Source organism: Ranitomeya imitator, chromosome 4 (genome assembly GCF_032444005.1).
Source record: "Ranitomeya imitator isolate aRanImi1 chromosome 4, aRanImi1.pri, whole genome shotgun sequence".
Lineage (NCBI taxonomy): Eukaryota > Metazoa > Chordata > Amphibia > Anura > Dendrobatidae > Ranitomeya > Ranitomeya imitator.
This window is the reverse complement of record NC_091285.1, coordinates 551,654,225-551,681,253: the sequence shown is the minus strand read 5'-3', so window position 1 is coordinate 551,681,253 and position 27,029 is coordinate 551,654,225. Positions and strand designations below refer to the sequence as shown.

The 27,029-nt window shown below is 40.3% G+C and overlaps 1 protein-coding gene across 1 annotated transcript in view; it reads right to left on the bottom strand.

Moving 5' to 3' along the window:
• The window catches only part of SLCO3A1 (solute carrier organic anion transporter family member 3A1), a 676,694-nt gene that overhangs the window by 203,743 nt on the left and 445,922 nt on the right, over positions 1-27,029 (bottom strand). The window contains exons 3-4 of the mRNA XM_069766261.1: positions 9,060-9,158; positions 6,699-6,962 (exon numbers count right to left, since the gene is read on the bottom strand). Of these exons, the coding sequence (XP_069622362.1) occupies positions 6,699-6,962; positions 9,060-9,158 (363 nt within the window). The remainder of the gene's footprint in view (positions 1-6,698; positions 6,963-9,059; positions 9,159-27,029) is intronic.

Here is a 27,029-nt window from a genome sequence, read left to right as displayed (position 1 = left end):
AATGAGCTGTAAACTATAGAATAAAAAATCCTTCCATCCGTAAAAACAGAATTTTTAATAAGACATAAATCGCAATGTAGCTTGTTTTTACAGGCAAATGTACTCGTTACAGAACTTGAGGCAACCCCTTTAAAATATCTAACTAATATTGTAATAACTCATCTGAAAACTTACCCATTTCATTTAGAAGATATCTTTTGCGATATTTTTCTATGATAGGGAAAGCAGCAGGTTGAACAAGCAGTGTACTGAAATGAACCTTCTCAGGCAACTTACACAAGTTTTCATTTGCTGCTCCTTGATCCGTTATGATTTCTCTGGGGCATGAGTTTAATCTTAAAAAATATGTCCTGATTTCAACACAACTATTCTGTTTTAGGAAAAAGATATTGCTGTCCTCAACCCTAAACCACATATGTTCCTTGACGAAAATTGGATATTTGTATACATTAAAAAAAAGGTAGAAGTGAATAACCAGTCTATGTCATGTCAACAGATTAATTGGTATGTCCAACTCTTCCACCACTTTTTCTTTGCTGCAGTCTACAGATCTTTAATACAATGAAGCAACTTTGCAAAACGTCTCAATTAAAAATATTTTTTTTCTTGTTCAGTTCCGTTGCAGACCCGTGTGCATTGATGGTCACAGACTAAACACAAATCCTTTGCATGTATAGGTTGCTATGAAGTAAACTAAGTATAACCAAAAATGAGTAAAGAGTAGCGGCGCTGTTACATGTGGAAAAAATGGACTGCAGCGGGTGAAGGCCCTATATCACGATTAGGGTAAACAGCAAATAATAAATAAAAGTATATATACACACTAAGAAAGGTGAATATACACCCGCGCTACGTCCTACGTTGCTACCAGGAAATAACACTACTTGTATAATAATTATTATTACCTGCTTTAACAGATGGAATGGGCGGATAGTTTTGATAGTGTCGCAGATCAGATTTGAAAAAATGATGCGGATATTTTCGCTAGTGGAAAAAAAGTAAGGACGTTAGCGGAGATGTTTTTTTAAAATACAGCATTCATATTTATAGTGTCTACTGGATAAAAATAATTTACTCCGGATAGCAGCTTGACAGGAAAAGAGATAACCTATATGTCACCATTAATTAAATAGCACAATCTCAACTGAAAAGATGGTGCACTCAGGATAGTATCTTGACAAAAAACATAACCTGTATGTCACCATTAATTAATAGCACAATCTCTAGCAGTAATACGGTATTCAATATTATATATACCTCTTCCTTTTGCCTCTAATACAGAGTCCACAGGGCTTATGTAGTAACTATGCCTGTATAGTATAGCTCAGAAAAGTCAGAGGTCTCAGACAGCGCTGAGAAAATAGATGCTGGAACAATAATGAGTCAGAGCAAAGGTACTTAGCTGGCGGATTCCTACTGATTCCTTGAGTTGTTGTGAGTAGAATATCTTCTGCGCGCGCTGTCCCGGCCGGTGACAAACATGCGCGTTACTCCACGAGTCTTCACCGGAAGTAGAGAAGGACCTTCGGAAAAGACCTTTGGTATCCCGGTAACCAGATCACGTGATGATCAGTCACGTGATGCTTCCTTCAGAAAGTACGGAGCGTGGTGGGAGCCAGAAAACCAACGCGTTTCGGAATTCCTACGGATTCCTTCATCAGGGTTGGCTCCCCCACGCGCTGGTCATGCTTAAATACATGTATGCTAATTAGTATAATTTATTCGAAGGCAAATAGCTCCACCTCATTGTTCAAACCTTTCGGTCTCAAAGTATCTAATTCAAAGATCATGCGAGTTTCTTCACGTGACATGCGCTTAATAAAATCACCATTCCGCCAGTCATTTTTAACCACTTTAATCCCTGTTATTTTCACTCCCAGCGTAGATCCTTTGTCACACTTTAAGAAGTATCTGGACAAAGGGTGTAGGTCATATTTGTTACGAATGTTCCGTAAAATCTCATTAATCCGTTTATGTAGGGGCCGTTTTGTTCGACCCACATACTGTTTTTTACATGGACATTCGATCATATAGATTACACCTTGTGTCGTGCATGTTATAAAATCTGTGATGTTAATTTGTGTACCGCTATGGGATAACACGAATTCCTGTTTGGTTGGGGCTACGGATTTACACATTTTGCATTTTTTGCATGGGAAAAAGCCTTTCAATATCTGATTGAATGGTCCCTTTATGGTATTTTGTAGTTTGGGATTTTTTACTGTTGGTGCAATTGTTAGTCCCAAATTGCGTGATTTTCTGTAAACAAATTTAGGTTGTGTTGATATTTTATCCCCAATTATCTTATCATCTTTCAAGAGATCCCAATGCTTGTTCACAATCTTTTTTAATAATCCGATATTAGAATTATACTGGGTAATGATTGGTATAGAGATCTGATCCTGTTGTGTAGGGGGAATTTCATTATTCACCACAACTTTATTGCATAGAAGATCTTTCCTTGGTATTTCCTGCACGTTGTCCCTTGCTTCAATTAAAAATTGATGGTCATAACCTTTATTCAAAATTTTTTTTATTAAGATGTCTGTTTCCCTAGTGTAATCCAGGGAGCTGGTACAATTACGGTGTGACCTAACAAATTGGCTACGGGGCACATTCAGCAGCCATGTTGGAAGATGACAACTGTTTACAGATATAAAGCTGTTAGAATCCGTCGGTTTTAAATAAGTGCATGTCTGAATACGGTCCTCTGAAATAAAAATATTAAGATCTAAAAAAAGTACGTTCTCTCTGCTTGTAATAGCTGTAAATTCTAAAAAGAAATCATTTTTATTTATATCGATTAAAAACTGATGTAGAGAGTCGTCATTACCCTCCCAAATAAAAAAGACATCATCAATAAAACGCAGCCATAGGGCCAGACCCGCGCGCAGCTCGCCACCCGGATAGATGTGGGTAGTCTCCCATCGACCCACGTACAGGTTTGCGTAGCTGGGCGCGAATCTGGTCCCCATGGCTGTACCCCACTGCTGGGTATAGTAGTACTCCTTGTATTTAAAACAATTGTGCGTAAGAATAAAATGAGCACAATCTTGAATAAAAGTCACCTTCTCTGTCTCACAATCTCTCTCTCCAGAGAAGGTGACTTTTATTCAAGATTGTGCTCATTTTATTCTTACGTTTTATTGATGACGTCTTTTTTATTTGGGAGGGTAATGACGACTCTCTACATCAGTTTTTAATCGATATAAATAAAAATGATTTCTTTTTAGAATTTACAGCTATTACAAGCAGAGAGGACGTACATTTTTTAGATCTTAATATTTTTATTTCAGAGGACCGTATTCAGACATGCACTTATTTAAAACCGACGGATTCTAGCAGCTTTATATCTGTAAACAGTTGTCATCTTCCAACATGGCTGCTGAATGTGCCCCGTAGCCAATTTGTTAAGTCACGCCGTAATTGTACCAGCTCCCTGGATTACACTAGGGAAACAGACATCTTAATAAAAAAAATTTTGAATAAAGGTTATGACCATCAATTTTTAATTGAAGCAAGGGACAACGTGCAGGAAATACCAAGGAAAGATCTTCTATGCAATAAAGTTGTGGTGAATAATGAAATTCCCCCTACACAACAGGATCAGATCTCTATACCAATCATTACCCAGTATAATTCTAATATCGGATTATTAAAAAAGATTGTGAACAAGCATTGGGATCTCTTGAAAGATGATAAGATAATTGGGGATAAAATATCAACACAACCTAAATTTGTTTACAGAAAAGCACGCAATTTGGGACTAACAATTGCACCAACAGTAAAAAATCCCAAACTACAAAATACCATAAAGGGACCATTCAATCAGATATTGAAAGGCTTTTTCCCATGCAAAAAATGCAAAATGTGTAAATCCGTAGCCCCAACCAAACAGGAATTCATGTTATCCCATAGCGGTACACAAATTAACATCACAGATTTTATAACATGCACGACACAAGGTGTAATCTATATGATCGAATGTCCATGTAAAAAACAGTATGTGGGTCGAACAAAACGGCCCCTACATAAACGGATTAATGAGCATTTACGGAACATTCGTAACAAATATGACCTACACCCTTTGTCCAGACACTTCTTAAAGTGTCACAAAGGATCTACGCTGGGAGTGAAAATAACAGGGATTAAAGTGGTTAAAAAAGACTGGCGGAATGGTGATTTTATTAAGCGCATGTCACGTGAAGAAACTCGCATGATCTTTGAATTAGATACTTTGAGACCGAAAGGTTTGAACAATGAGGTGGAGCTATTTGCCTTCGAATAAATTATACTAATTAGCATACATGTATTTAAGAATGACCAGCGCGTGGGGGAGCCAACCCTGATGAAGGAATCCGTAGGAATTCCGAAACGCGTTGGTTTTCTGGCTCCCACCACGCTCCGTACTTTCTGAAGGAAGCATCACGTGACTGATCATCACGTGATCTGGTTACCGGGATACCAAAGGTCTTTTCCGAAGGTCCTTCTCTACTTCCGGTGAAGACTCGTGGAGTAACGCGCACGTTTGTCACCGGCCGGGACAGCGCGCACAGAAGATATTCTACTCACAACAACTCAAGGAATCAGTAGGAATCCGCCAGCTAAGTACCTTTGCTCTGACTCATTATTGTTCCAGCATCTATTTTCTCAGCGCTGTCTGAGACCTCTGACTTTTCTGAGCTATACTATACAGGCATAGTTACTACATAAGCCCTGTGGACTCTGTATTAGAGGCAAAAGGAAGAGGTATATATAATATTGAATACCGTATTACTGCTAGAGATTGTGCTATTAATTAATGGTGACATACAGGTTATGTTTTTTGTCAAGATACTATCCTGAGTGCACCATCTTTTCAGTTGAGATTGTGCTATTTAATTAATGGTGACATATAGGTTATCTCTTTTCCTGTCAAGCTGCTATCCGGAGTAAATTATTTTTATCCAGTAGACACTATAAATATGAATGCTGTATTTAAAAAAAACATCTCCGCTAACGTCCTTACTTTTTTTCCACTAGCGAAAATATCCGCATCATTTTTTCAAATCTGATCTGCGACACTATCAAAACTATCCGCCCCATTCCATCTGTTAAAGCAGGTAATAATAATTATTATACAAGTAGTGTTATTTCCTGGTAGCAACGTAGGACGTAGCGCGGGTGTATATTCACCTTTCTTAGTGTGTATATAATCTTTTATTTATTATAACCAAAAATGAATCAACATCTTTGTAAGATATATACATTTACCGGTGAAAAAAACTAAAAACTTTATTTTTAATGATTCTCATAAGGAAGAATTTTTCAATACAGGCATTTCATATTCAAATCCTAAACAAAAAGCATGATGGTAAAAGATGTGCCAAATTTATTAAAAGGTCCATGCCTCTTAATAAATTCGGTGCATTATTGGGCAGTGTTTGCACCAGAAAATGAGATCTATGAGCTTGAGCTGGAGTAGATTTCTCATATATCCTACGCCTGTGTCCTAGGATCCATTATAGTAAATTTGTTCTAGAGCCATTCACTCGCTACTTTACCCAGAAAAATTCCTGTAACTTCTAAAAGAGATGGTCAACTGTACTGAAACTTGGACTGTAGATACTTTGGTTCATGAGAAGTGAGAGTGCAATGAATCTCAGCTACAGCGATGAGAAACTTCCTCACGCCGACTGGTCTTGTCAACTAGTCATCTGGCTGGTCGTCTTCACTATGAGAGACTTGCTGCATGCCTTTCTGCACATCGGTACGATAGTTTATGTGTGGTGCTTGCATTATACTCCTGCCGAATTCCTTCTTCATTCGTTAAAAATACTGATATAGTTTGAAGTTGCGTGTTTTCATTGTGAAAACTTATTGAAAACTGAGTCCTTAAAAAGGTGCCAAAAGTGAGTTTCTAAATAAGCTTGAAGGTCAAAATCCACCGTTCAAACGGTGTAATCTATCATTGGTGAATAAGCTGGAAAGTACAGGAACATAACAGCATAGGCATGATGGAGGACAGCCAAAAATATCCGAGGAAACAATTCAAACCACAACTTCTGCCATCTGCATGCAAATCATTGCACAGGTTTTCCCAGGAAACAGGGAGGTCATATTCCAGGTGTCAACAAGTGGCCAAGAAAGGTTGTTTTCACCTGCACAGAGTCACTGTAGTGATTTAACACCACTGTTTTTTTCCTTTTCTGGTCATTTGAAGGGTAGGATGTTCGGTAACAAGCCACGAAAATTACAGTCACTCTGAGAGAGCATACAGCGAGAAATTCAAACTATGACCCCAGACGTCCTGCGCAATACATTCAGGAATGCTTGGATTTGAAAGGTGAACATTTTCAACACCTACTTTAAAACATCAGTTTCTCATGAACCAAAGTATGTGCAGTCCAAAATTCAGGATAGAAGTTGCAGCAATTTTTCTCGGTAAAGTAGTGAGTGAATCACCGTGAATCATCATTAAACTAGCCAAAAGCCACTTAAATAGAATACACCCAATAAAGCCCACACATAAATGTTCCACTATGTGATATATCAATTCACAATGTCTTTAAATTGATTTACTTACCATACTTTTGTTAATTATCATCATTTTGACTATGTCCATGATTATTAACAAAGAACCAGTAGAATAATTCTAACAAGAAAACATGAAGTGATGTATAACATGAAAGCTTAATCTGAAATTTAGATGTGGTTACCTCTCAGCTGTTGGAAGCAGGACATTCCTTCTCCTGACTCCGAGGAATGTCTCAGGACACCATTGCTCGGTTTCGGTCTCTCGTACTCTCGATCTGGTAGCATAGTTTGCTCACTCTCCTCAGAATCATCCTTGCAGATAGAGAGAGACTGAGGAAATCCAAACATCAGAAGAGAAGAGAAAAAGAGTAAGGCACCGCAAAGCAGAAAACCAGCCCACCATGCGCCAATCCAACGTGGATCTTCAGGTGTTATTTCCAACTTACCTACAACAAAACACAAAAACTGATTAAAAATGCTATATTTTGGACTGTCTACACATCTATATGTACATAGATTACAATATATCATTTAGGTAAATTGATAATGGTCCACTGTTTTCCTGTCTTTCATGATGTAAAAGAACCTGAAGGCACATTTCAGCACCTTGGACACGGACACATTTACAAAGCTCTTGTATTGCTCTGCATTAGGTTAGCTAGTAGCATTATAGCAGATTTCCAAGGATTACACTAACATGTCTATATACAGCGATAAATATATATATAAAGAGGCTTTCCTGTCATAAATTTTATTGAAAACCAGCTTAGAATGTTCTAAAATAACAATAGCATTAAGACAAGAAACATTTGAGGATATCTCCCATGCTGCTGTGTACAGAAGACATCAAATCTCAGTGATTCATTCAAGTGGTTTTTATTCAACACATTTCAAAGTGCCAAGTGCTTCTTCCTCAGGAAATGACCACCCGGTGGCTGATAGTCAACATGGATGACCTGATCAGCTGATCATCCTCCATGGAAAAGGGCATAGGGTCTCTTTTGGCAGGCACAGCAATTGACAGTCATCATGCTGATCCCAGATGTATGATTATGAAAACGAAATTTGAGAAATAATTGAATATTTCTTTAACCCCTTCATGACATCCGCAGTATACATGGCACATGTCTGAAGCAGGTGTATGCAGCGGGCTCAGACAGTGAACCCACCCTATACCAGGCAGGTGGTGGCTGTGTATTAAAGCCAGGACCTGAACCTAACAATTGCAGGTGGAGCAGTGCTCCTCCCATGATTGTTAACTTGTTAAATGCCACTGTCAATCTCTGAAGTGGTATTTAACATGTGCCAATGTGAGTGTGTGTCATCAACTCCGCCCATCGGTGCGCCCAAGACGTGATCGCAGGTCAAAGATGGGTTGTCATGATAGATAGTGGTCAGCTTATGACCACCGTGCCTGTCATTATGGAGCTCCTTTGAAACCTTTTCTGTGGCTAGGCATCAAAGGTGACCGTGATTTCTGCTATATGCAGCGATACTGTGGCATCACTACATATAGCACAGGCAATCGTACGATTGCATCTTTAAAGGGGCTAAGCAAGAACAGTGAAATGTTTTTAAAAAACGTTTCAAAGAATTTAAAAAAAAAAATAAACATATTTAAACAAGAAAAAAGATACACATACGTGGTATCGCCAAGTTCAGAAAAGTCCAATCTATTAAAATATTTTTAAAATTAACCCAATCGGTAAACTCTGTAAACAGGAAAATGTAATCAACGACAAAATTTAGTTTTTTTGGTCATCATAATTCCACCCAAAATGCCATAACAAGTGATCAAAAAGCCTCATCAATCGCAAAATGGTAGTAATAAAAACGTTGTCTCTCCCCGCCAAAAAAATAAGCCAGCACACAACTTCATCGGCCAAAAAATAAAAATGTTACTGTCTCGGAAAATGGCACCACAACCCTCCAAATTTAAAAAAAACAAAAAACTTCTGATTCTTTTTCGCCACTAAAATAATAATAAAAAAAAAACTGGACATGTTTTGTATCACCGAAATCGTATTGATGAGGAGAATGATATTGCATGGTCATTTTTTGCACATCATAAAAACAATTCCCTAAAAAATATGTCAGAATTTGTCATAATATGACAAATAATATGTCAGAATATGTCAGTGTTTCTTTTTCTACAATTTCATCGCACTTGGATTTTGTTTCAAGTACACTATGTGGTGAAATAAATGGTGTCACTCAAAAGTACAACTTGTCTCGCTATAAACAAGTCCTCATATGTCTATGTGGACAGAAAAAGAAAAGCGTTAAGGCTCTGGGAAGAAGGGGAGGGAAAAATGGAAACACAAAAATAGAAATTGGCTAAAAAATTTAGAATTGGTTAAAATTGTCTCAGTTTTTAAAGTAATATGAACCAAACGGGTTGAAAGTGGGAATATATTTATAAATTGTGTGCAACATAATGACACTTTATCAGAACAGTGTATCGAAGAGCTATGGTATATCACTGGGAGTTTGGGCTACAGATACTGGTAATAATTGTCATTATGGAATAATAATGGACTTACTGGTATCAGCAAGTAAAGCATCAACATAAATCTTGGTACAGAAGGACCCCAGGATAAACCCACAGGCTGGTCCAAATACCAGCATGGTGAACAGGATACCTGCAATACAAACACAAGATTTCTATATTAATAATTAAAATAAATTGTTGGCATAATTGTTTCACAAAGAACAAAATCGCTCTGCGCGTACTGGACATGCTGGGATGTAGAGCACTGCTTTGTAGAGGAAAACAACCAGGTTTTCAAAAAGATTTGACCTGAAATGCCCACATTTTACTTCTGGAAGATTTGCTTTTGTTTTGTGTTCATAAAGACAATCATATCATGAGACAGTGTTTACACACATGCAAAAGACAACGCAAGGAGAACTGCAGAGAAAGCATTCACTGAGAATGATGAGGATATTTTGAAACAAGTCACTTTTCTTGAGACCTGTGGTGCCACCTTGTGTTCCCAGTGAAAACTGTCAATATGAGAATCAAAAATAACCAGGAGGAAAGAGAAAATATGAGCGGAATGGAATCAGCAATGCAAGAAAAATTACGAAAAGGGCATTAAGCCCCACTAGCAGGACAGCTTCTCTTTAACATCTGTAAAACTTAACTTTTATTATGTATACATGAAAACATGAAGAATGGGATTTATGTACATATAGTGATGATCTTGAAATTAAAAACTAAAAACACTTGGAAGGTATAATAATTACTAATGAAATATTTAGGGCAGCAGGGTGGCTCAGTGGTTAGCACTACAGCCTTAAGGCACTGGGGTACTGGGTTCAAATCCCACCAATGACAACATCTGTAATTCTTATTCACACTGAGGTCAATATTGACACAATGTAAGGTTTTAATATTAGACAGTGTAGGACTGTCCCGATCAGAGTTAACGTGACGAGGTGGGATGGCTTTTGTGCTATTTTTTTTATCAAGAAACAGTATTACTAAAAACTCTGTGTTATTTAAATGCACTTTTGCTTTTTTACTTAGTAACATCAGGGTTTTCGTTGACTTTTTTCTCTTGTAGGTTTCAATGTTTTGTGGCCAATGTGAACATGCGTACCAACTTAATTTAAGCTCAATTTTGTGGTTTTTTAACATCTGTAAGGAGTTTGCATATTCTTCCCATGTTTGCGTGGGTTTCCTCTGGGCACTCTAGATTCCTCTGTAACGGTGGCCAGGGTAGTAGTTATGGCGAGGGGCTGTTATATTTCTATCACACCCACTGCATTAATAAAATGTCCATCTTGAGGTGTGCTGTGTGTGTCAAGTGTCTCACCCACCTGTGGGTCAGAAATTCCTTCAGGATACAGAGCTCCAGTCCTTTCCAGACACACAAATATAATCAGAGTCCTTGTTCTTTTCCAATGAAACTTTACTGAACTCGGGCCTCTTCATGACAGTTACAGTCCATCCATTTTCACAATACATGAGTAATCCATCTCCTGCGTTTTCCCTGGTCTGCTCCCTCAGCTTTTCTTCCTGCACCGTGGTTCCCAGGCCTGCAGCTTCCTGACCCATCCAGCTAGCTGATACTGAGTGCTTCCCATCCACTTTCCCCATCTTGGGTGAAAATTCAGGTTGCCTCCGCAATTCCTGTGTGGACCGTAATTTCCGGACGTCACGGGAGGTAACCCACAGACTAGCCACTGATTCTTCCAGGCTGCCTCACTCTCTCAACTCTACACTCTTGCTCTGTTCAGCTTTCTGTCACAACTGTCACTTTCTTCTAGAGCAATTCTTCTCACACAGCTCTAGCTCCTCCCACTAGCCCTCCTATTGGCTGAACTATTTAACAGTTTCTATCTTATCTCAATCTAAATCTAACATCTTACTTTCTAATTCCATATCACCCACTACTGTCCCAGGCACTACATAACCCCATAATATACTAAACACTAGATTACTAACTGTCCCTATCTCAGTCCCTACCACAACAGGTATACTTGTGTAACCAAAACATGAGACATTAGCACTTAAAGACATCACATTAATCAACACACTAAAATAACACATGCAAATGTACCCAGTTTCACTAGGTAAGCACAAGCAGGAATGCAGGGCCCAAACCAGCCACCTGCACACCCCCTTATATACCTCCCTCCTAAAACAATGGTCGTCCCTGACCATGTGTTAACAGTAGAATATACACCTAGTAATGTTAAGACAAGTTATTAAAACATAAATAACTATAACATTTATTACACGCTACATAAAAGAACATTGTTTGAGTTAATCATGTTTGACCCCTAGTCAGGACTGGTCAGTACCACTTGGTTGGGACCCCGGAACAAACAGTTCAGTTCTTTTAGAAACACAACCCAAGTTTGGGCCAACAGTTCTCTCCAGCTCTCCATCACATGAACACAGTCTTTGCATAACTCAGCTCAATCCTCAGGTTCTCCAGGAAGTCACAGATCCACTTGACCCTGGGCTCTCTCCTTATGGGAACCAGAAAGACAGATTTCTCCACAGGACCTCCAGGTCCACTGACCAGTCCTTAACTGACTTGAATTTCCACACTGTTCTTCATGGCCCGCAAGGCCAAATTACTACAGCTCCAGCCATCTAGGGACATACAGTCCATTTTCTTCTGACCCGGCTCACTCATCAGGTCCTCCTGAACATGTCCCCCCTCCCTCTTAATTCCAGACCATGGTTCTTTTAACCTCCAGCAAATACCATTCAGGTTAAGCAAAGATAATTTCACAGTTTACACTACAGTTCTTGAAGCAGCCACACATAGTCCACAGGGCACCAACTCCCCAGCAGGGTCTGAGTCCTGCAATCCAGCAGGGGAAGTGCAAAGGGCACAACATAACTTGGGATGGAGGAAAACAAAAACTTCTAAACTTTTCTCAACAGCATTTGCTCCAACAGCGCTATCTTCAGGACTCCTGTCCTCAGGGACGCCAAACTTTCCCAATTTCACATTTCGGGGCTTCTGACCAAAGGGATGCAGAACAGTCCCATATCCATTAGGTGCAACTAGCGCAACTCAGCTTCTCATAGGACAAGTTGCAGTTACTGTCCTTCCTCTAAGCGGGTACCGGAGGAGCACCCATTAGCACCCAATGCTCCACTCTCCCTCCGATCATGTTCATTATAAGCAGGGCTCTGTGTCCGTGCTCCTGCAGGCTCTGGCAACCTTCTGGCCACCGCATCTTCTGGTGGGCCAGAGCAAACAGACCTAGGCCTCACCAATTCTGCAGGCCTCAGGTGGAGCGTTTCTCGCACCTGGTCCCATTCCAAGAATGCCTGCATCTCTGCATCATCCACCACTCCCACCACCCAGGCCGAATGCCCAGGGGATGGAAATGGCCCTTCACCCCAATGTTGCGGCGAGGGATCACAGGATGTGCAGCCAGCCGAGGCAGAGATACAAGCTGGGAAAGGGGGTCGTGGTTCCCGGGATCAGAAGTCGAGGGCCATGACTCTGGGGTCAGGGGCCGGAGAACACTCACCAGCAGCTTTAATACAGCTGTTCCATAACTCTCAGTGTCCTCCTCTCCCTCCCGTAATGGCACCATCCAGCCATGCACGTTATTTTTTTCTTCCTAGCTCCATCCAGGACAGGGCGGTGCCGACTTTTGCCGCTCCTCCCATTTAGCATGGGACTCCTCCTGCTCTTCAGGAATCCGCTGTGGAGGTAAATTTTCTTCTTCGCCGTGCCCACAGCAGTGGGCACCACTCACAAAGGGATGTGGCCTAGGTACAAGGCACTATCCCCTCCAGACGGGCTTTCATGCATTTTTCAGTTTACAATGCTCACGATGGGCGGAGCTATCTCCAGCTTCTGTGCCATCATCCGCCATTTTAAAGTTACTCACGGCCACCATGTTTGCCGTTTCAGGGGATTCTCCATTTTTTATGGGAGGAAAACTGATCCTGCCAACTACGCCACTTTGTAATGGGGCCAGGGTGAGGGGCTGCTGTATTTCCATCACACTCCGGCACCCTACTGCATTAATAAAATGTTTATCTTGAGGTGTGCTGTGTGTGTCAAGTGTCTCGCCAACCTGTGGGTCAGAAATCCAGGATAAGGAGCTTCAGTCCTTTCCAGACACATACAAATATAATCAGAGTCCTTGTTCTTTTCCAATGAAACTTTACTGGACTCGGGCCTCTTCATGACAGTTACAGTCCATCCATTTTCACAATACATGAGTAATCCATCTCCTGCGTATTCCCTGGTCTGCTCCCTCAGCTTTTCTTCCTGCACCGTGGTTCCCAGGCCCGCAGCTTCCTGAACCATCCAGCTAGCTGATACTGAGTGCTTCCCGTCCACTTTCCCTATCTTGGGCGAAAATTCAGGTTGCCTCCGCAATTCCTGTTTGGACCGTAAGTCTTGGACATCACGGGAAGGCAACCCACAGACTAGCCACTGATTCTTCCAGGCTGCCTCACTCTCTCAATTCTATACTGTTGCTCTGTTCAGCTTTCTGTCACAACTGTCACTTCTTCTGGAACAATTCTCACACAGCTCTAGCTCCTCCCACTAGCCCTCCTATTGGCTGAACTATTTAACAGTTTCTATCTTATCTCAATCTAAATCTAACATCTTACTTTCTAATTTCATAGCACCCTTTACTGTCCCAAGCACTACATAACCCATACTATACTAAACACTAGATTACTAACTGTCCCTATCTCAGTCCCTACCACTACAGGTATACTTATGTAAGCAAAACATAAGATATTAGCACTTAAAAACATCACATTAATCAATACACTAAAATAACACATGCAAACGTACCCAGTTTCACTAGGTAAGCACAAGCAGGAATGCAGGGCCCAAATCAGCCACCTGCACACCCCCTTACATACCGACCCCACTCGAAAGACATACTAATAGGGAATTTAGAGTGTGAGCCAAAATGGAGTGATGAGAAAGTCTGTTAAAGCACTGTGGAATTAATAGTGCCATAGAGAGTAAAATAAATAAATCTATCACCTTTTATGCTTTGACTAGTTCAGGGCTATGCTCTGGATTGTCATTTATTAATTGATTCATGGCTAAACTACATCATTTTTTATTGAGGCAATAATAACACTCTAGAATTGTTTCACCACAGTTATGGCTTCATCAGGGGATGAAGCATCAGTCTGACTGGCCTGATGAAGGTGCAGCTGTAGTGAAACATGTTGTGGGGACAATTCAGTGTGTGTTATTACTGTTTCAATATTAAACGTTACTAGTTTTGAATTTAACAATAACGAGATAGTAATCTGGAGCATTGTCCTGAATTAATCAAAGCATGAAATGTGTTACATTCATAATTATAAAACCTATCAAGTGTTTGGGTTTATAAATGATACAAGTTTAGTTTTCTAGTAAAATAGTCAGTATAATTATTTTAATAATTGCAGGCTACTATCTCTGCATGCACATTCATACATGGAAAGCTCCTTGAGTGAGACCACCCACCAGATTCCTAAAATGAGCAGACTCTTCTCAGCTTCTCTATCTGTATAACATTATTTTGGCAGATTGAACAATATTTTCATGGTGACATGTTTGATTTATCACACTAGAGATATAATGTTGCATAGACATTATTTAAACTTAGCAAAACAAATATTTAGTTTTAAAGGTCATTTTAGGACCCCATTCGGAATGAACAGATATATTCAACGTCTTTTCTTGATAGGTTACTTTATTCTTTTACAATTAATGCTGTTAAAAGCTTTCGCAACACAGGAGTTAATGCAGCTGATAAATTAGGACTTTAGACAAAAGATCAGGGATTCCATTGATCACAATAATAAAGATATGATTGGTAGAATATTAACCTCTTCCATTTGGAATGTAAAAATCACACAGCAAATCTAATGATAATTAGTGTAATTAGTGACACTGTCCTGTGACATTGATTGGCATCATACAGGGTCACTTAAACAGTGGGGCAACCAGTATTGTGATATATTTTGTCTCACCTATCATAAAATTGGGATCCATTCTATACATACTTTTAAATTCAATATTTATTAGTGTCACTGTTACACTATGTTTTGTGATCCATGCGGCCCTAGATTCTATGTCATACATTGAAAATACGTTGGATTGCCTCATTCTGCAACATTTTAGAATTGAGATTTCTTCTGTTATAATCATTTAATCTTCCAAGTAATTTAGAGCAAAAGCAACAAAACTGTTTCCAAAAGCAGAATGTATATATAACAAATGATGAGTTACACAGGATAAGCCAGCTTTTCTTTTTTCCACTCTTTAACCATTTAAGTTTCTATCACTAATATCTCTTTTTTGATACAGGAAAGAAATATATCTTGGTACCGTGTTAGCCAGTGGATAGAAAAATATTTAGAATTGAGAGTCCTCAGTGGTTGATACCTTTTAATGGCTAACTGAAAAGATGGTAACAAATTGCAAGCTTTCGAGACTACACAGGTCTCTTCATCAGGCAAAGACTAAAACAAATTCTGAAGAATCACATATTTATGCACAACATAGTATAGGAAAAAAAAAAAAAAAAAAAAAAAAAACCATGGATAAGCCAGGTGACATGAAGCAGAATTACCATGGGTGATAAACAGTTACGTCCATAAATATTGGGCCAATTCTTAGATAAGGATTGTTTTATTGTCCTGTGTCAGGAGCTCCCTGTCCTCTCCAACAGCTGCAGGAACCTTTCCTTGCAACCAGAAAAAATGTAAAACCTGTCCATTTATAATGACCACAGACAAGATAAAGATCCCCAATTCACATCAGGACTACAAGATCCCAGGTACTTTCAGCTGCGTCACTTCTAATGTGGTGTACCTAATTATATGTACTAAATGTCCAACTGGGGGTCTGTATGTGGGGGAGACAGGGCAGAAGCTTAGAACAAGAATGAACTCCCATCGCCATACAATAAGAGAAAAAAGAATGGATCTACCGGTGGCAATACATTTCTGTCTCCCAAATCATAACATTATGGACATGAAATTACTTGTATTGAAAGGAAACTTCAAATCGCAGAAAGACAGGAGAGTCTGGGAATATAAACTGATGACGACCTTTGACACTCTTAATGCAGGAATGAATGTGTCACATGGATTTATGTCTTTTTACATCAACTAAGGAACTTGCCCCTCAGACCATGAAGGGTCATAAAAACAGAGACCCTAATCACAGGACAATAAAACAATCCTTATCTAAGAATTGGCCCAATATTTATGGACGTAACTGTTTATCACCCATGGTAATTCTGCTTCATGTCACCTGGCTTATCCATGGTTTTTTTTTTTTTTTTTTTTTTTTTCCTATACTATGTTGTGCATAAATATGTGATTCTTCAGAATTTGTTTTAGTCTTTGCCTGATGAAGAGACCTGTGTAGTCTCGAAAGCTTGCAATTTGTTACCATCTTTTCAGTTAGCCATTAAAAGGTATCAACCACTGAGGACTCTCAATTCTAAATATTTTTCTTTTTTGATAGTTAGCCACAAAAAACTATATAACAAACATAATAAGATTTCTCTAAAATGCACCCTCACAGTCACTTCAAATGGAATACTATTGTCATCATCACAAAAACAAATGAAATATAACTAGTGCTCCACTAATAGACAAACCCAAATCAAAAAAAGTTGGGACACTGTCGTAAAATATAAAGAAAAGAAGAACACAGTAATTTGGAAGTCAATTATAGTCATATTTTATTCACAACAAAACATAGAATATAAATTGTAAGTTGAAAGTTACAGGAAAAATACATATCTTTGTACCACTATAAAAAAATTGAGGACATATAGGCTTTAAAATTCAGAGAGGGTATGGTATAAAAAAGAAAGTCCCTAATCTCCCTGCTTATTCATCTAATCATTATATACCTTATATACTTGAGTATAAGCCGACTCGAGTATAAGCCGAGACCCCTAATTTTGCCACAAACAAAACAGTGAAAACTTAATGACTCGAGTATAAGCCTTGGGTGGGAAATGCAGCAGCTACTGGTAAATTTCAAAAATAAAAATTGATACCAATCAAAGTAAAATTAATTGAGACATCAGTAGGTTAAGTGTTTTTGAATATCCATATTGAATCAGGAGCCCCATAAGATGCTCCATACAAAATACGCCCTATATAATGCTCCACACAGTTCATGATGGGTCCCATATAATGCTACATACAAAATACACCCCATATAATACTCCACAAAGTTTATGATGGGTCCGATAAGATGTTCTATACAAAAATATGCTCCATATAATGCTACACAAAGGTTGATTATGGCCCTATAAGATGCTCCATAGAAACATTTTCCCCATAAAATGCTGCATAAAGGTTGATTATGGCCTCATAAGATGCTCCATAAAAAAACATTTGCCCCATATGCTGCTGCTGCGATTTAAAAAAAAATGACATACTCACCTCATGTCCTGAGCAGGCGGGACACCAGCGCCTGCGATATTCACCTGTCCCCGTTCCACCGCTGTGCGCCACTCCATTTACTGGCTCTCTGCAGTGACTGTTCAGGCAGAGAGGTGCGCTAAACATGTCATGCGCCCTCTGACCTGAATGTCACAGCCAGAGGACACGGAAGACGGAGCCCGGCGGTGGAACGAGGACAGGTGAATATCACATGGCTTACCCTCCCCCATCATACTCACCCTGCTGGTGCGGTCTGCATGTCCCTGCTTTGCTGATGCAATGGTCTCTCTGGCGCTAGCAGCTTGTTCCTGTGTTCAGTGATCACTGGTACCATTCATTAAAGTAATGAATATGCACTCATCACTATGAGAGTGGAGTCGCGTCCATAGTCATTACTTTAATGAGCGGTACCACGTGACCGCTGAACACAGGAAGAGCTGCCGGTGTCTGGAGACTAATCGGAGAAGCAGAGACCGCGCCGGGAGCAGATGAGGATGATGTGACAGAGAGACGAACCGGGGGAGAGGGGAGGGAGAGCCGGTGGGGGTGAAGGGAGACAGACCGGTGGGGGTGACTCAAGTATAAGCCGAGAGGGGCACTTTCAGTCTAAAATGATGGGCTGAAAATCCTGGCTTATACTTGAGTATATACGGTAGCTTTCTGTTCTCTTTTATGCAAGTGGGTAACACCCTGGGGTGCTGACCTCTGTCTGGCAGAATAGGACATATATTCAGCACACTTGTCACCTGGAAATCTTTCACTGCATCTGCGGCATCATCAAGGGTGGGACAAAGGCTGGAAAGTTACCCTGTTACCCAGTAGATAGAAAAATATTTAAATTTTAGAATCCTCAGTGGTTGATACCTTTTAATGGCTAACTGCAAAGATGATCACAAATTGCAAGCTTTGGAAACTACTCAGGTCTCTTCATCATTTCTTCTGTGCCTGATGAAGAGACCTGGTTAGTCTCAAAAGCTTAAAGTTAGACATTTTCCATTTGAAAAAAATGAACTCATGTAGAAATGAACGGCAGCACCACATCTCTAAAAGCTTGGAATGGGGCGAAGTCTAACATTGTATAGCATCCCCTCCTCATTTGTAAGTGACTGGGAAGTGGGGAGATTAATTGCTGGAGTTTTGTGAGAGGAAAATTGTCCCATTCTTGTTTGTAGTCCTGGGTTTTCTTTGCTAGACTTTTAATTTTATAATGTGCCAAATGTTTTCTATTGGTGAAAGAAATGGATTGCAGGCGGCCTGTTCATCACCAAATTCTTCTTCTGCAAAGCCAGACTGTTGTGGTGATGCAGTATGAGGTTTAGCATTTGTAAGGAAGAAGACAGGCGGTGCCGACAGAGCACCGGGTCTGGAACTGCTGGGGCCACTCCCATTGATGCAGGGGGAAGGAAATCGAGGATGGAGGGCATCCATGACCTGCAGAGAGGGGGTGTGGTAAGAGTGGCAGGGACAAAAATTTATGCATGGGAAGACAGGGAGAGTTCCCGCCGGGGAGACGCAAGAAAGCAGACCTGTGACACGCTGCGGTTAGTCTGTGCAGAAGTGAGTGGAAATGAGTGCAGGGAAGACCGAGCGAGGAATTGTGCGAGACTCTTGATTGCAGAGCACTTTGAACGGGAGATTGTTGTGTGAGGCTCCCGACAGCAGAGTGCACCGAACGGGAGATTGTTGCGAGAAGCTCCTGGTTGGAGAGCAGTGTGATGGACTAGGGGCTCAACGGGTGGAACCGCTGACCGTTGCCACCAGAAGAGGAAAGACTAACCTGTTAGGTGGGGAAACTTGAAGATTTCAGCACCAGCCTCAGCTGGCATCCAGCTTTCACCCCTAAACCTGTGACAAGCGTCAGACTCCCGATAAATGTAACAGAAATGCTCATAAACTGTCACCTTAAGTTACTCAGTTCTTTTGTGATTCTAGCTTAAATCTGATCTACCCCTGTTGCTCCCTGCGAGGAGATTTCTCCCTGTAATCAATAAATCAAACCATTGTTACCCCTGTTAACCTTTGCTCTGTGTATCTGTGATGCTGATTCCAATTTCCTGCATTACACATTGTCTTGCTGAAATATGCAAGGTCTTACCTGAAATAGAGCATGTCAGGATGGGAGCATATGATGTTCTAATCCCTCTATATAAGGCCTAACATTCATAGTGCCTTTTATGATGTATAAGCTACCATTGTCACAGGCACTAATGCACTCCCATACAATGAGAGATGCAGACCTTTGAACTGTGTTCTGATAACAAGCTAGATGGTCCCTTTACCCTTGAGTCTGAGGGACACAATGTTCATAGTTTCCATAAAGAATCTCAAATTGTGATTCTTACCACAGAACAGTTTTCCATTTTGTCTCACTCTATTTTAAATTCCTATTAACCCAGAGAAGATGGTAGCATTTCTGGATTGTGTTGATACATGGCTTCTTCTTTGCATGATAGAGCTTTAACTTACATTTGTGGATTCCACAGCGAACTGTGTTCACAGACAAAGATTTCTGTAATTATTTCTGAGCCCAAACATTGATTTGCATGACTGACTCATGCCTGTTTTTAGTGCGGTGCCGCTTGATTACGAGTATCCAGTATTGACTGTTGGCCCTATCCCTGGTGCACCTGGATTGCTCCAAAATCTCCGAATCTGTTGATGATATTATGCACTGTAGATGATGGGATTTTCATAGTCTTTGCAATTTTATATTGAGGAACATTTTTCTGAAATTGTTCCCCAATTTCTTAGACAGAGTTGTGAAGAGCTTGGTGAACCTCTGACCATATTTGCTTCCAAGAAACTCTGCCTCTCTCTCATGCTCTTTTTATACACAGTCTCGTCAACCTGTTGAAAAGGAGCCACTAGGTGATTTTCATTAGTACCACTTACTTTTCAAGCCTTCTTATAACCATGTCCCAACTTTTTTTTTAGATGTGTTGCTGCCATTAGTTCCTAAGTTACCGATAGTTATATTTTTCAAATGAAATGTAAAATTGTCTAACTTTCACCTTACAATTTGTGTTCTATACTTTGCTGAGAATAAAATATTATACTAGAAGAGAATTCTAAATTAATTCATTCTTGTTTTCTTTCCATTTTTCAGTGTCCCAACAATTTGGGAATTGGGGTTGCACATTAGTGGAGCACTCAGTTATATTTCATCTGTTTTCGTGGTGATGACAATATTTTTCTATTTGAAGTAACTGTGCTAGGTTGTAAGATACTAGGACACTTTATTGTCTGTCTGCCTATCTAAGGAACGATGGTGGCACAGTGGTTAGCACTGTAGTCTTGCACCACTGGGTTCCTGCATTCAAATCCATCTGAAACAAGTTTGTATGTTCTTCCCTTGTTTGAATGGGTTTCCTCCAGGTTCTCTGACTTTCTCCCACAGTCCAAAGACATACTGATCGATATCTCACACAATCTAAGTATCTATCTATCTATCTATCTATCTATCTATCTTATTCTATCACCTATATCATATCTATCTATCTATCTATCTATTTATCTATCTGTCCCTCTGATCTATATATACATCCATCGGAAAACGGATCAAAAACAAAAGAATCAGATGGCTCTTGCTGTAATCTATAATGTAAGAAATCAAAATATATTTAATTAAGAGGAGCCATGTAATAAAATTTAGACCCTGAATTATATTCAAGCTGCCTGCATACAATGAAAGTGAAATGTTCATTAGCAAAATCATCAAATGCCCTGCTTAAAATGCAAGCTCCTTTGTGAATCCCATCACTTCTTCAGCATCATTAGAATATCATAAAATGAAGCTCTTTTGATTTAAATTCATACATATTCATAGCAGGAAAATGCTGTCAACAGTGCATGAGCCTGGAGCCTTCTCCATCTAGAGAGGACAGTAATGGCGACAAATTTGTCTCCGAGCCATTCGGGTGAGGCCTAATATACAATATCCTTAAGATTATTGAGCACAGGGCAATTAAATAGTTGCAATGTTTGCACAGCATATAAAGATATATAGTATATGACATGGTAACAGCCTCCAATAGCCAAAAGCAACATATACAGAATCTGTGTAAATGAAAACTATACGTAAAGGAGCATCGACAGACATAATGCTGCTCTTGGACTGGTTTATTAAAACTGACTATGGGAAATTTCCACATTGTAAAATAACCTGCGATATTAAGTGACAAAAAAGCAACTCCTCTTAATATAAAATGCCATTCTAAATATTACAAAGAACTTACTTCCTATAATAAAGTTTATTTTTTTCTTAAGGTTGAGATTTTATTTTACTACTAGATGGAGGCCCGATGCTATTGCATCGGGAGCTGGTGACGTCCCGATGGGGGCAGGCTTTGCAGCACTGAGACGGCTGCCCGGTGGGAAGGGTGCCCCGGTAGTCTGGATCCGAGCGGCCACCGGGATCCCACTGACAGCCGGGATCCCAGCGGTGGCCTGGATCCTAGCGGTGGGGAGGGGTCCTTGCGGCGTGGGGTTCTTGCGGTGGGGAGTCCCAGCAGCTTGGGGTCTGGCAATAACCCGTTGGTGGTACTGCGCAAGGGCCTGGTATCACAAGCGGGTGCCATATTGGAATACCAATCACTTGGGTATTCCAATATGACGGTCGGCGTTCTTCCGGTGTAGCATGGTGGATTGTGGGATTCGAGGACGTCCAGACCGAAGTGGATGACAATTTAAGGTAACTATATACAGTATAAATAGATAATACATGTCAGTGATGTATATCTAAATGCATGCTGCGATTGTCTCGGACCGAGGAAAACTCGGCTCACTCGCACCCATATAAGCCTATGGGTGCGAGTGAGACAGCGCACACCACTCGGATAACATCTGCGTGATGTGCGCTATAAGCAGACCCCAGCAATGGAGGAGATGGAGAAATTCATTTCTCCGTCTCCTCCGCAGCTGTGCTCCGATCCTCCCTGTGCGAGAGAATCAGAGCACAGACGTATGACACTCAGCTCCTGCTCTGCTGCGAGCAGGAGCCGAGTGTCATTAGCATATCGCATCCGATGATCTCGCATCGGATGCAATACGCCAGTGTGACCCCGGCCTTATTGCGATATCAGCGCTGTGTTTCTCAGTGGCCACGTAACATTGTTTTGTCCTGCGAGCACTGCTGCCTATGATGCTGCTAATGGGATGTAGCCCAAACAGTTCTGTCAGACAAAAATGTTCCATTTGAGGAAGTGTGAAGGCGGCAGCCGATCAGCTGCCACTGATTGTTATATATTAAACACCCACTGTAGCCAATGCTACACGACCGCTGAGAGACACGGAGTTGACATTGCTGTCCAGGAGGTAAGCATATATATTTTTTCTTTTTAAATCTGGGTGGGGTGGGGGATGATTTTGTATTTATGAAGGGGTTCTCCAGTAGTGGACAGCCACATTAATGGTAACTTTTCGTTACGTGTCAGTCACGGTGCAATTACCCTGTGAGAAACTCGAGGGCACGAAACCTTGAAACCTCTGCAAATAACAATAGTTGTCTCCCTCAGAAAAACATTATGGATGGGGGTCTAACTGCTTTAACCTCCACCAATTTGATAAGGATTTGTTCTGCCAGTTCAGACTGTACATGGCAATTTCACTAGAAATCCTGGCTGGGTGGCATGACGTACCCATCTATTAGATGCAAACTATGAGCATTACAAATAGTGATGTATCTGATGCAACCTGGGAATAGAAAATATTCTGAAATGATTAGAAAATGGACACCCACTCTATTTTCTATTTTCAGCTGTTACAATAATGGCAGTGTGTCAGTACTCATTATAACAAGTATTCTAGTAGATGGGAGATCATTTAGATTGTGATGTAGACGTTGTGTGGAATTATGACAAGTAATTATAAGTAATGTTTATGCCATAGGCAAGAAGAGTCTATTATAATAGCTACTATAAATCTTTTTCTAAGGCAATGAGGGGGAAGATCTTGCAGAATTGTAACCAGCAGAGCAACAATAGCATAAAGTTTATATATGTATCACAAAATACAATTTTGGGGGTAGTATATTTATCAAGTTAGGCAGATGTAGCTATAACTCATTTAGGATTTTAGACTGGATTGTATACATTCCCACTGTATTAACATGACATAAAACATTTATCATAGTTTATGAAATACAGATGCATCCATCCGTACTTTACCTTACTATGCTATCTAATCCCTTGACAGGTTGCAACTTGCATCACAACCACTGAGTGGCCACTCATAGACATATAAAACATTCACATCTCCTGACAGAGTATCACAAACACAAACAATCTGATACAACAAATCTTAGGTTGTGATGATCCAAGAAAAATAGAAGGATATATGTATTCATAGAATATACAGTACCTTGATATTATAACAGATCAGGAGTGATGTTTAGGTTCTTCATCTATCTAGGGCAGTGTTCCCCAACTCCGGTCCTCAAGAGCCACCAACAGGTCATGTTTTCAGGATTTCCTTAGTATTGTACAGGTGATTGAATGCTTGCCTGCCAGGTGATGCAATTATCACCTGTGCAATACTAAGGAATTTCTGAAAACATGACCTGTTGGTGGCTCTTGAGGACCAGAGTTGGGGAACACTGATCTATGAGTGAATAATGGTAATTCCCAACCTATCTTCTTTGTATCTATCTTGCTGTCCACTGCCTGTCATCAAGTGTAATCCGTCATTAGCAAGAAGGAAACTGGGCCAGACAATAGGAGGCGGTGGAGAGCCTTTGTCTGTCAGCTCCTGCTCTCCTGTCTGTCAGCTCCTGCTCTCCTGTCTGTCAGCTCCTGCTCTCCTGTCTGTCAGCTCCCGCTCTCCTGTCTGTCAGCTCCCGCTCTCCTGTCTGTCAGCTCCCACTCTCCTGTCTGTCAGCTCCTGCTCTCCTGTCTGTCAGCTCCCGCTCTCCTGTCTGTCAGCTCCTGCTCTCCTGTCTGTCAGCTCCCGCTCTCCTGTCTGTCAGCTCCTGCTCTCCTGTCTGTCAGCTCCCACTCTCCTGTCTGTCAGCTCTTGCTCTCCTGTCAATCTTCACACAAGCATCACAGAGATGCAGGCCTTCAGATAAGTGAAAGTAAGCCATTGGACTTTTCCAGAAGAAGAACATGCTAGGAAGGGAAAAGAAGCTCTGGCAACTAAAGTTCTGACAAAAAGCTGATGAAAAGGAACAGTCCACTAAAAAGGAATGAATAGCCAGTTCCAGAGCATGAGAATCAGGACAGTTGCTGGACATCTTATACCGGCAGGTGCATCAAAAAATCATGCTTTCTACAGGTTTTATGTGAAATGACAGGCATACTTTAAATTGACTGACCTCTTACAGCAGTTTTGCTGCAAATCTCAATGCCATCTGTATCCTTATTTCTTACTTCTGTATGCACAGACAATTATAGCCACCGATGGATATACGACCACTATAAATTAATAGCTCTGTATTTATACATAAGCATGGTAATGCAACCTTGCTCCTGATTAACCATCATAAAAAGCCCCGCTGCTATTAAACCTGAATTTATGATGCTGTTAATAGACTCTTAAATGTGTAAAACAACGGCGAATGCCTCTTGTTTTCACTTTAATGTACTCTTCACAGCATGTGGCATTTTTGGTTTGCTCATAAAACTCTCACAACCTTTTTTAATATGTCGATTAAATTGTAAAAAACGGCCATCAGCAATACACTTTTATCATTTAGATGATAGAAAGCGCTGGATATCAAAGGAATATACTGTACAATTTATTGAATTAATATATTAACATTTCATATATTAATATCTTACAGATCAGGTCATTGTTTTTATACCTGAGATAACAAAGTTTGCATTACTGTATATCCAAATACGTTCTTGGCTCAGCAAACTAATACAAACTGCTACTAAATACAGTGTCCCAGGATCAGGAGAATGGAGTCCATTTCCCTGACGTTCCTGTATCCTGCTGTGTAAATTGGCAGTTTGGTATCAGGGGACTGTGTATATTCCCTGCTCCATTTAGCCACACAAGGTGCTTGTGATGACTGTGGCTAATCACCTGCAATGCTCAGATATGGCATAAAATGGATGGGAGACCACAAGCGGATGAGTCTCTGTCCGGGGAAAATTGTTGTGAGTAAATTGTTTGGTTGGGATGTTGTCACTAGGCCCAGCTCTTTTCAGTGAGGACTTCCCCGCATAGATTGTGGCTACGCAAGCTAGGATTTATCTCGCCTTATTATATATGGAGCCAGTATAACTGTTTGTGGCCAGTTGTATCAAACTGGGGTGAAGAGTGTTTTGGAATGACTGAAGCGTCCCGTTTGATCGAGAAGACGGCGATCTTGTCAGCTAATCCCCTAACCTGTCACAACAGGCAAACAGAATACTCCAGAAGATGGAATAATTGACTATGCTCTTCAGTTACCAAGAACTGAAATTGTATTTTATTTCTTACACTTATTTCTATAGTTTTTCATTGGTTTGTACTTTTTATAGTCAGCTGTGTATGTTGTATATCCCCAATTTATACAAATTTAAAGATTATGCCGTAATCAAAGGTTTAATGTGTCTTGTCCAAATTTGGGAACTCGTGATGTTCATGCTAATAAATGAATCCTGCACTAGTATGACTGATGTATTGAAGTCATTTCATTATTTTGCAAAAAGTGTCACTAGGTAAGACACAGATTAAAAGAATAATTTAACTAGAAGTCTCAGCTATACAGTGGGGTCCTTAACCAGAGCTGGAGATCTCAACTCACAGGAATTCCCCACCAGGTGAAGTTCTGCCATGATTGCAATCATGAAGCCAGCCCTTCCATTCAGTTGTAGGTCTTTAAGATTATCTGCTTTCAGGGTGTGAAAAGAGGGCTATATGTACTCATTATTATTCAATAATAGCTGTCCTATTTAAATGGGTGAGCATAAGTCTGAACATGTTGACATAGTGTAAGAGAACAAGAATGCACATGAATGATATTGTAAAGCAGTAATGGACCTGTATATACAGTGGGGCAAAAAAGTATTTAGTCAGTCAGCAATAGTGCAAGTTCCACCACTTAAAAAGATGAGAGGCGTCTGTAATTTACATCATAGGTAGATCTCAACTATGGGAGACAAACTGAGAAAAAAAAATCCAGAAAATCACATTGTCTGTTTTTTTATCATTTTATTTGCATATTATGGTGGAAAATAAGTATTTGGTCAGAAACAAAATTTCATCTCAATACTTTGTAATATATCCTTTGTTGGCAATGACAGAGGTCAAACGTTTTCTGTAAGTCTTCACAAGGTTGCCACACACTGTTGTTGGTATGTTGGCCCATTCCTCCATGCAGATCTCCTCTAGAGCAGTGATGTTTTGGCTTTTCGCTTGGCAACACGGACTTTCAACTCCCTCCAAAGGTTTTCTATAGGGTTGAGATCTGGAGACTGGCTAGGCCACTCCAGGACCTTGATATGCTTCTTACGAAGCCACTCCTTCGTTGCCCTGGCGGTGTGCTTTGGATCATTGTCATGTTGAAAGACCCATCCACGTTTCATCTTCAATGCCCTTGCTGATGGAAGGAGGTTTGCACTCAAAATCTCACGATACATGGCCCCATTCATTCTTTCATGTACCCGGA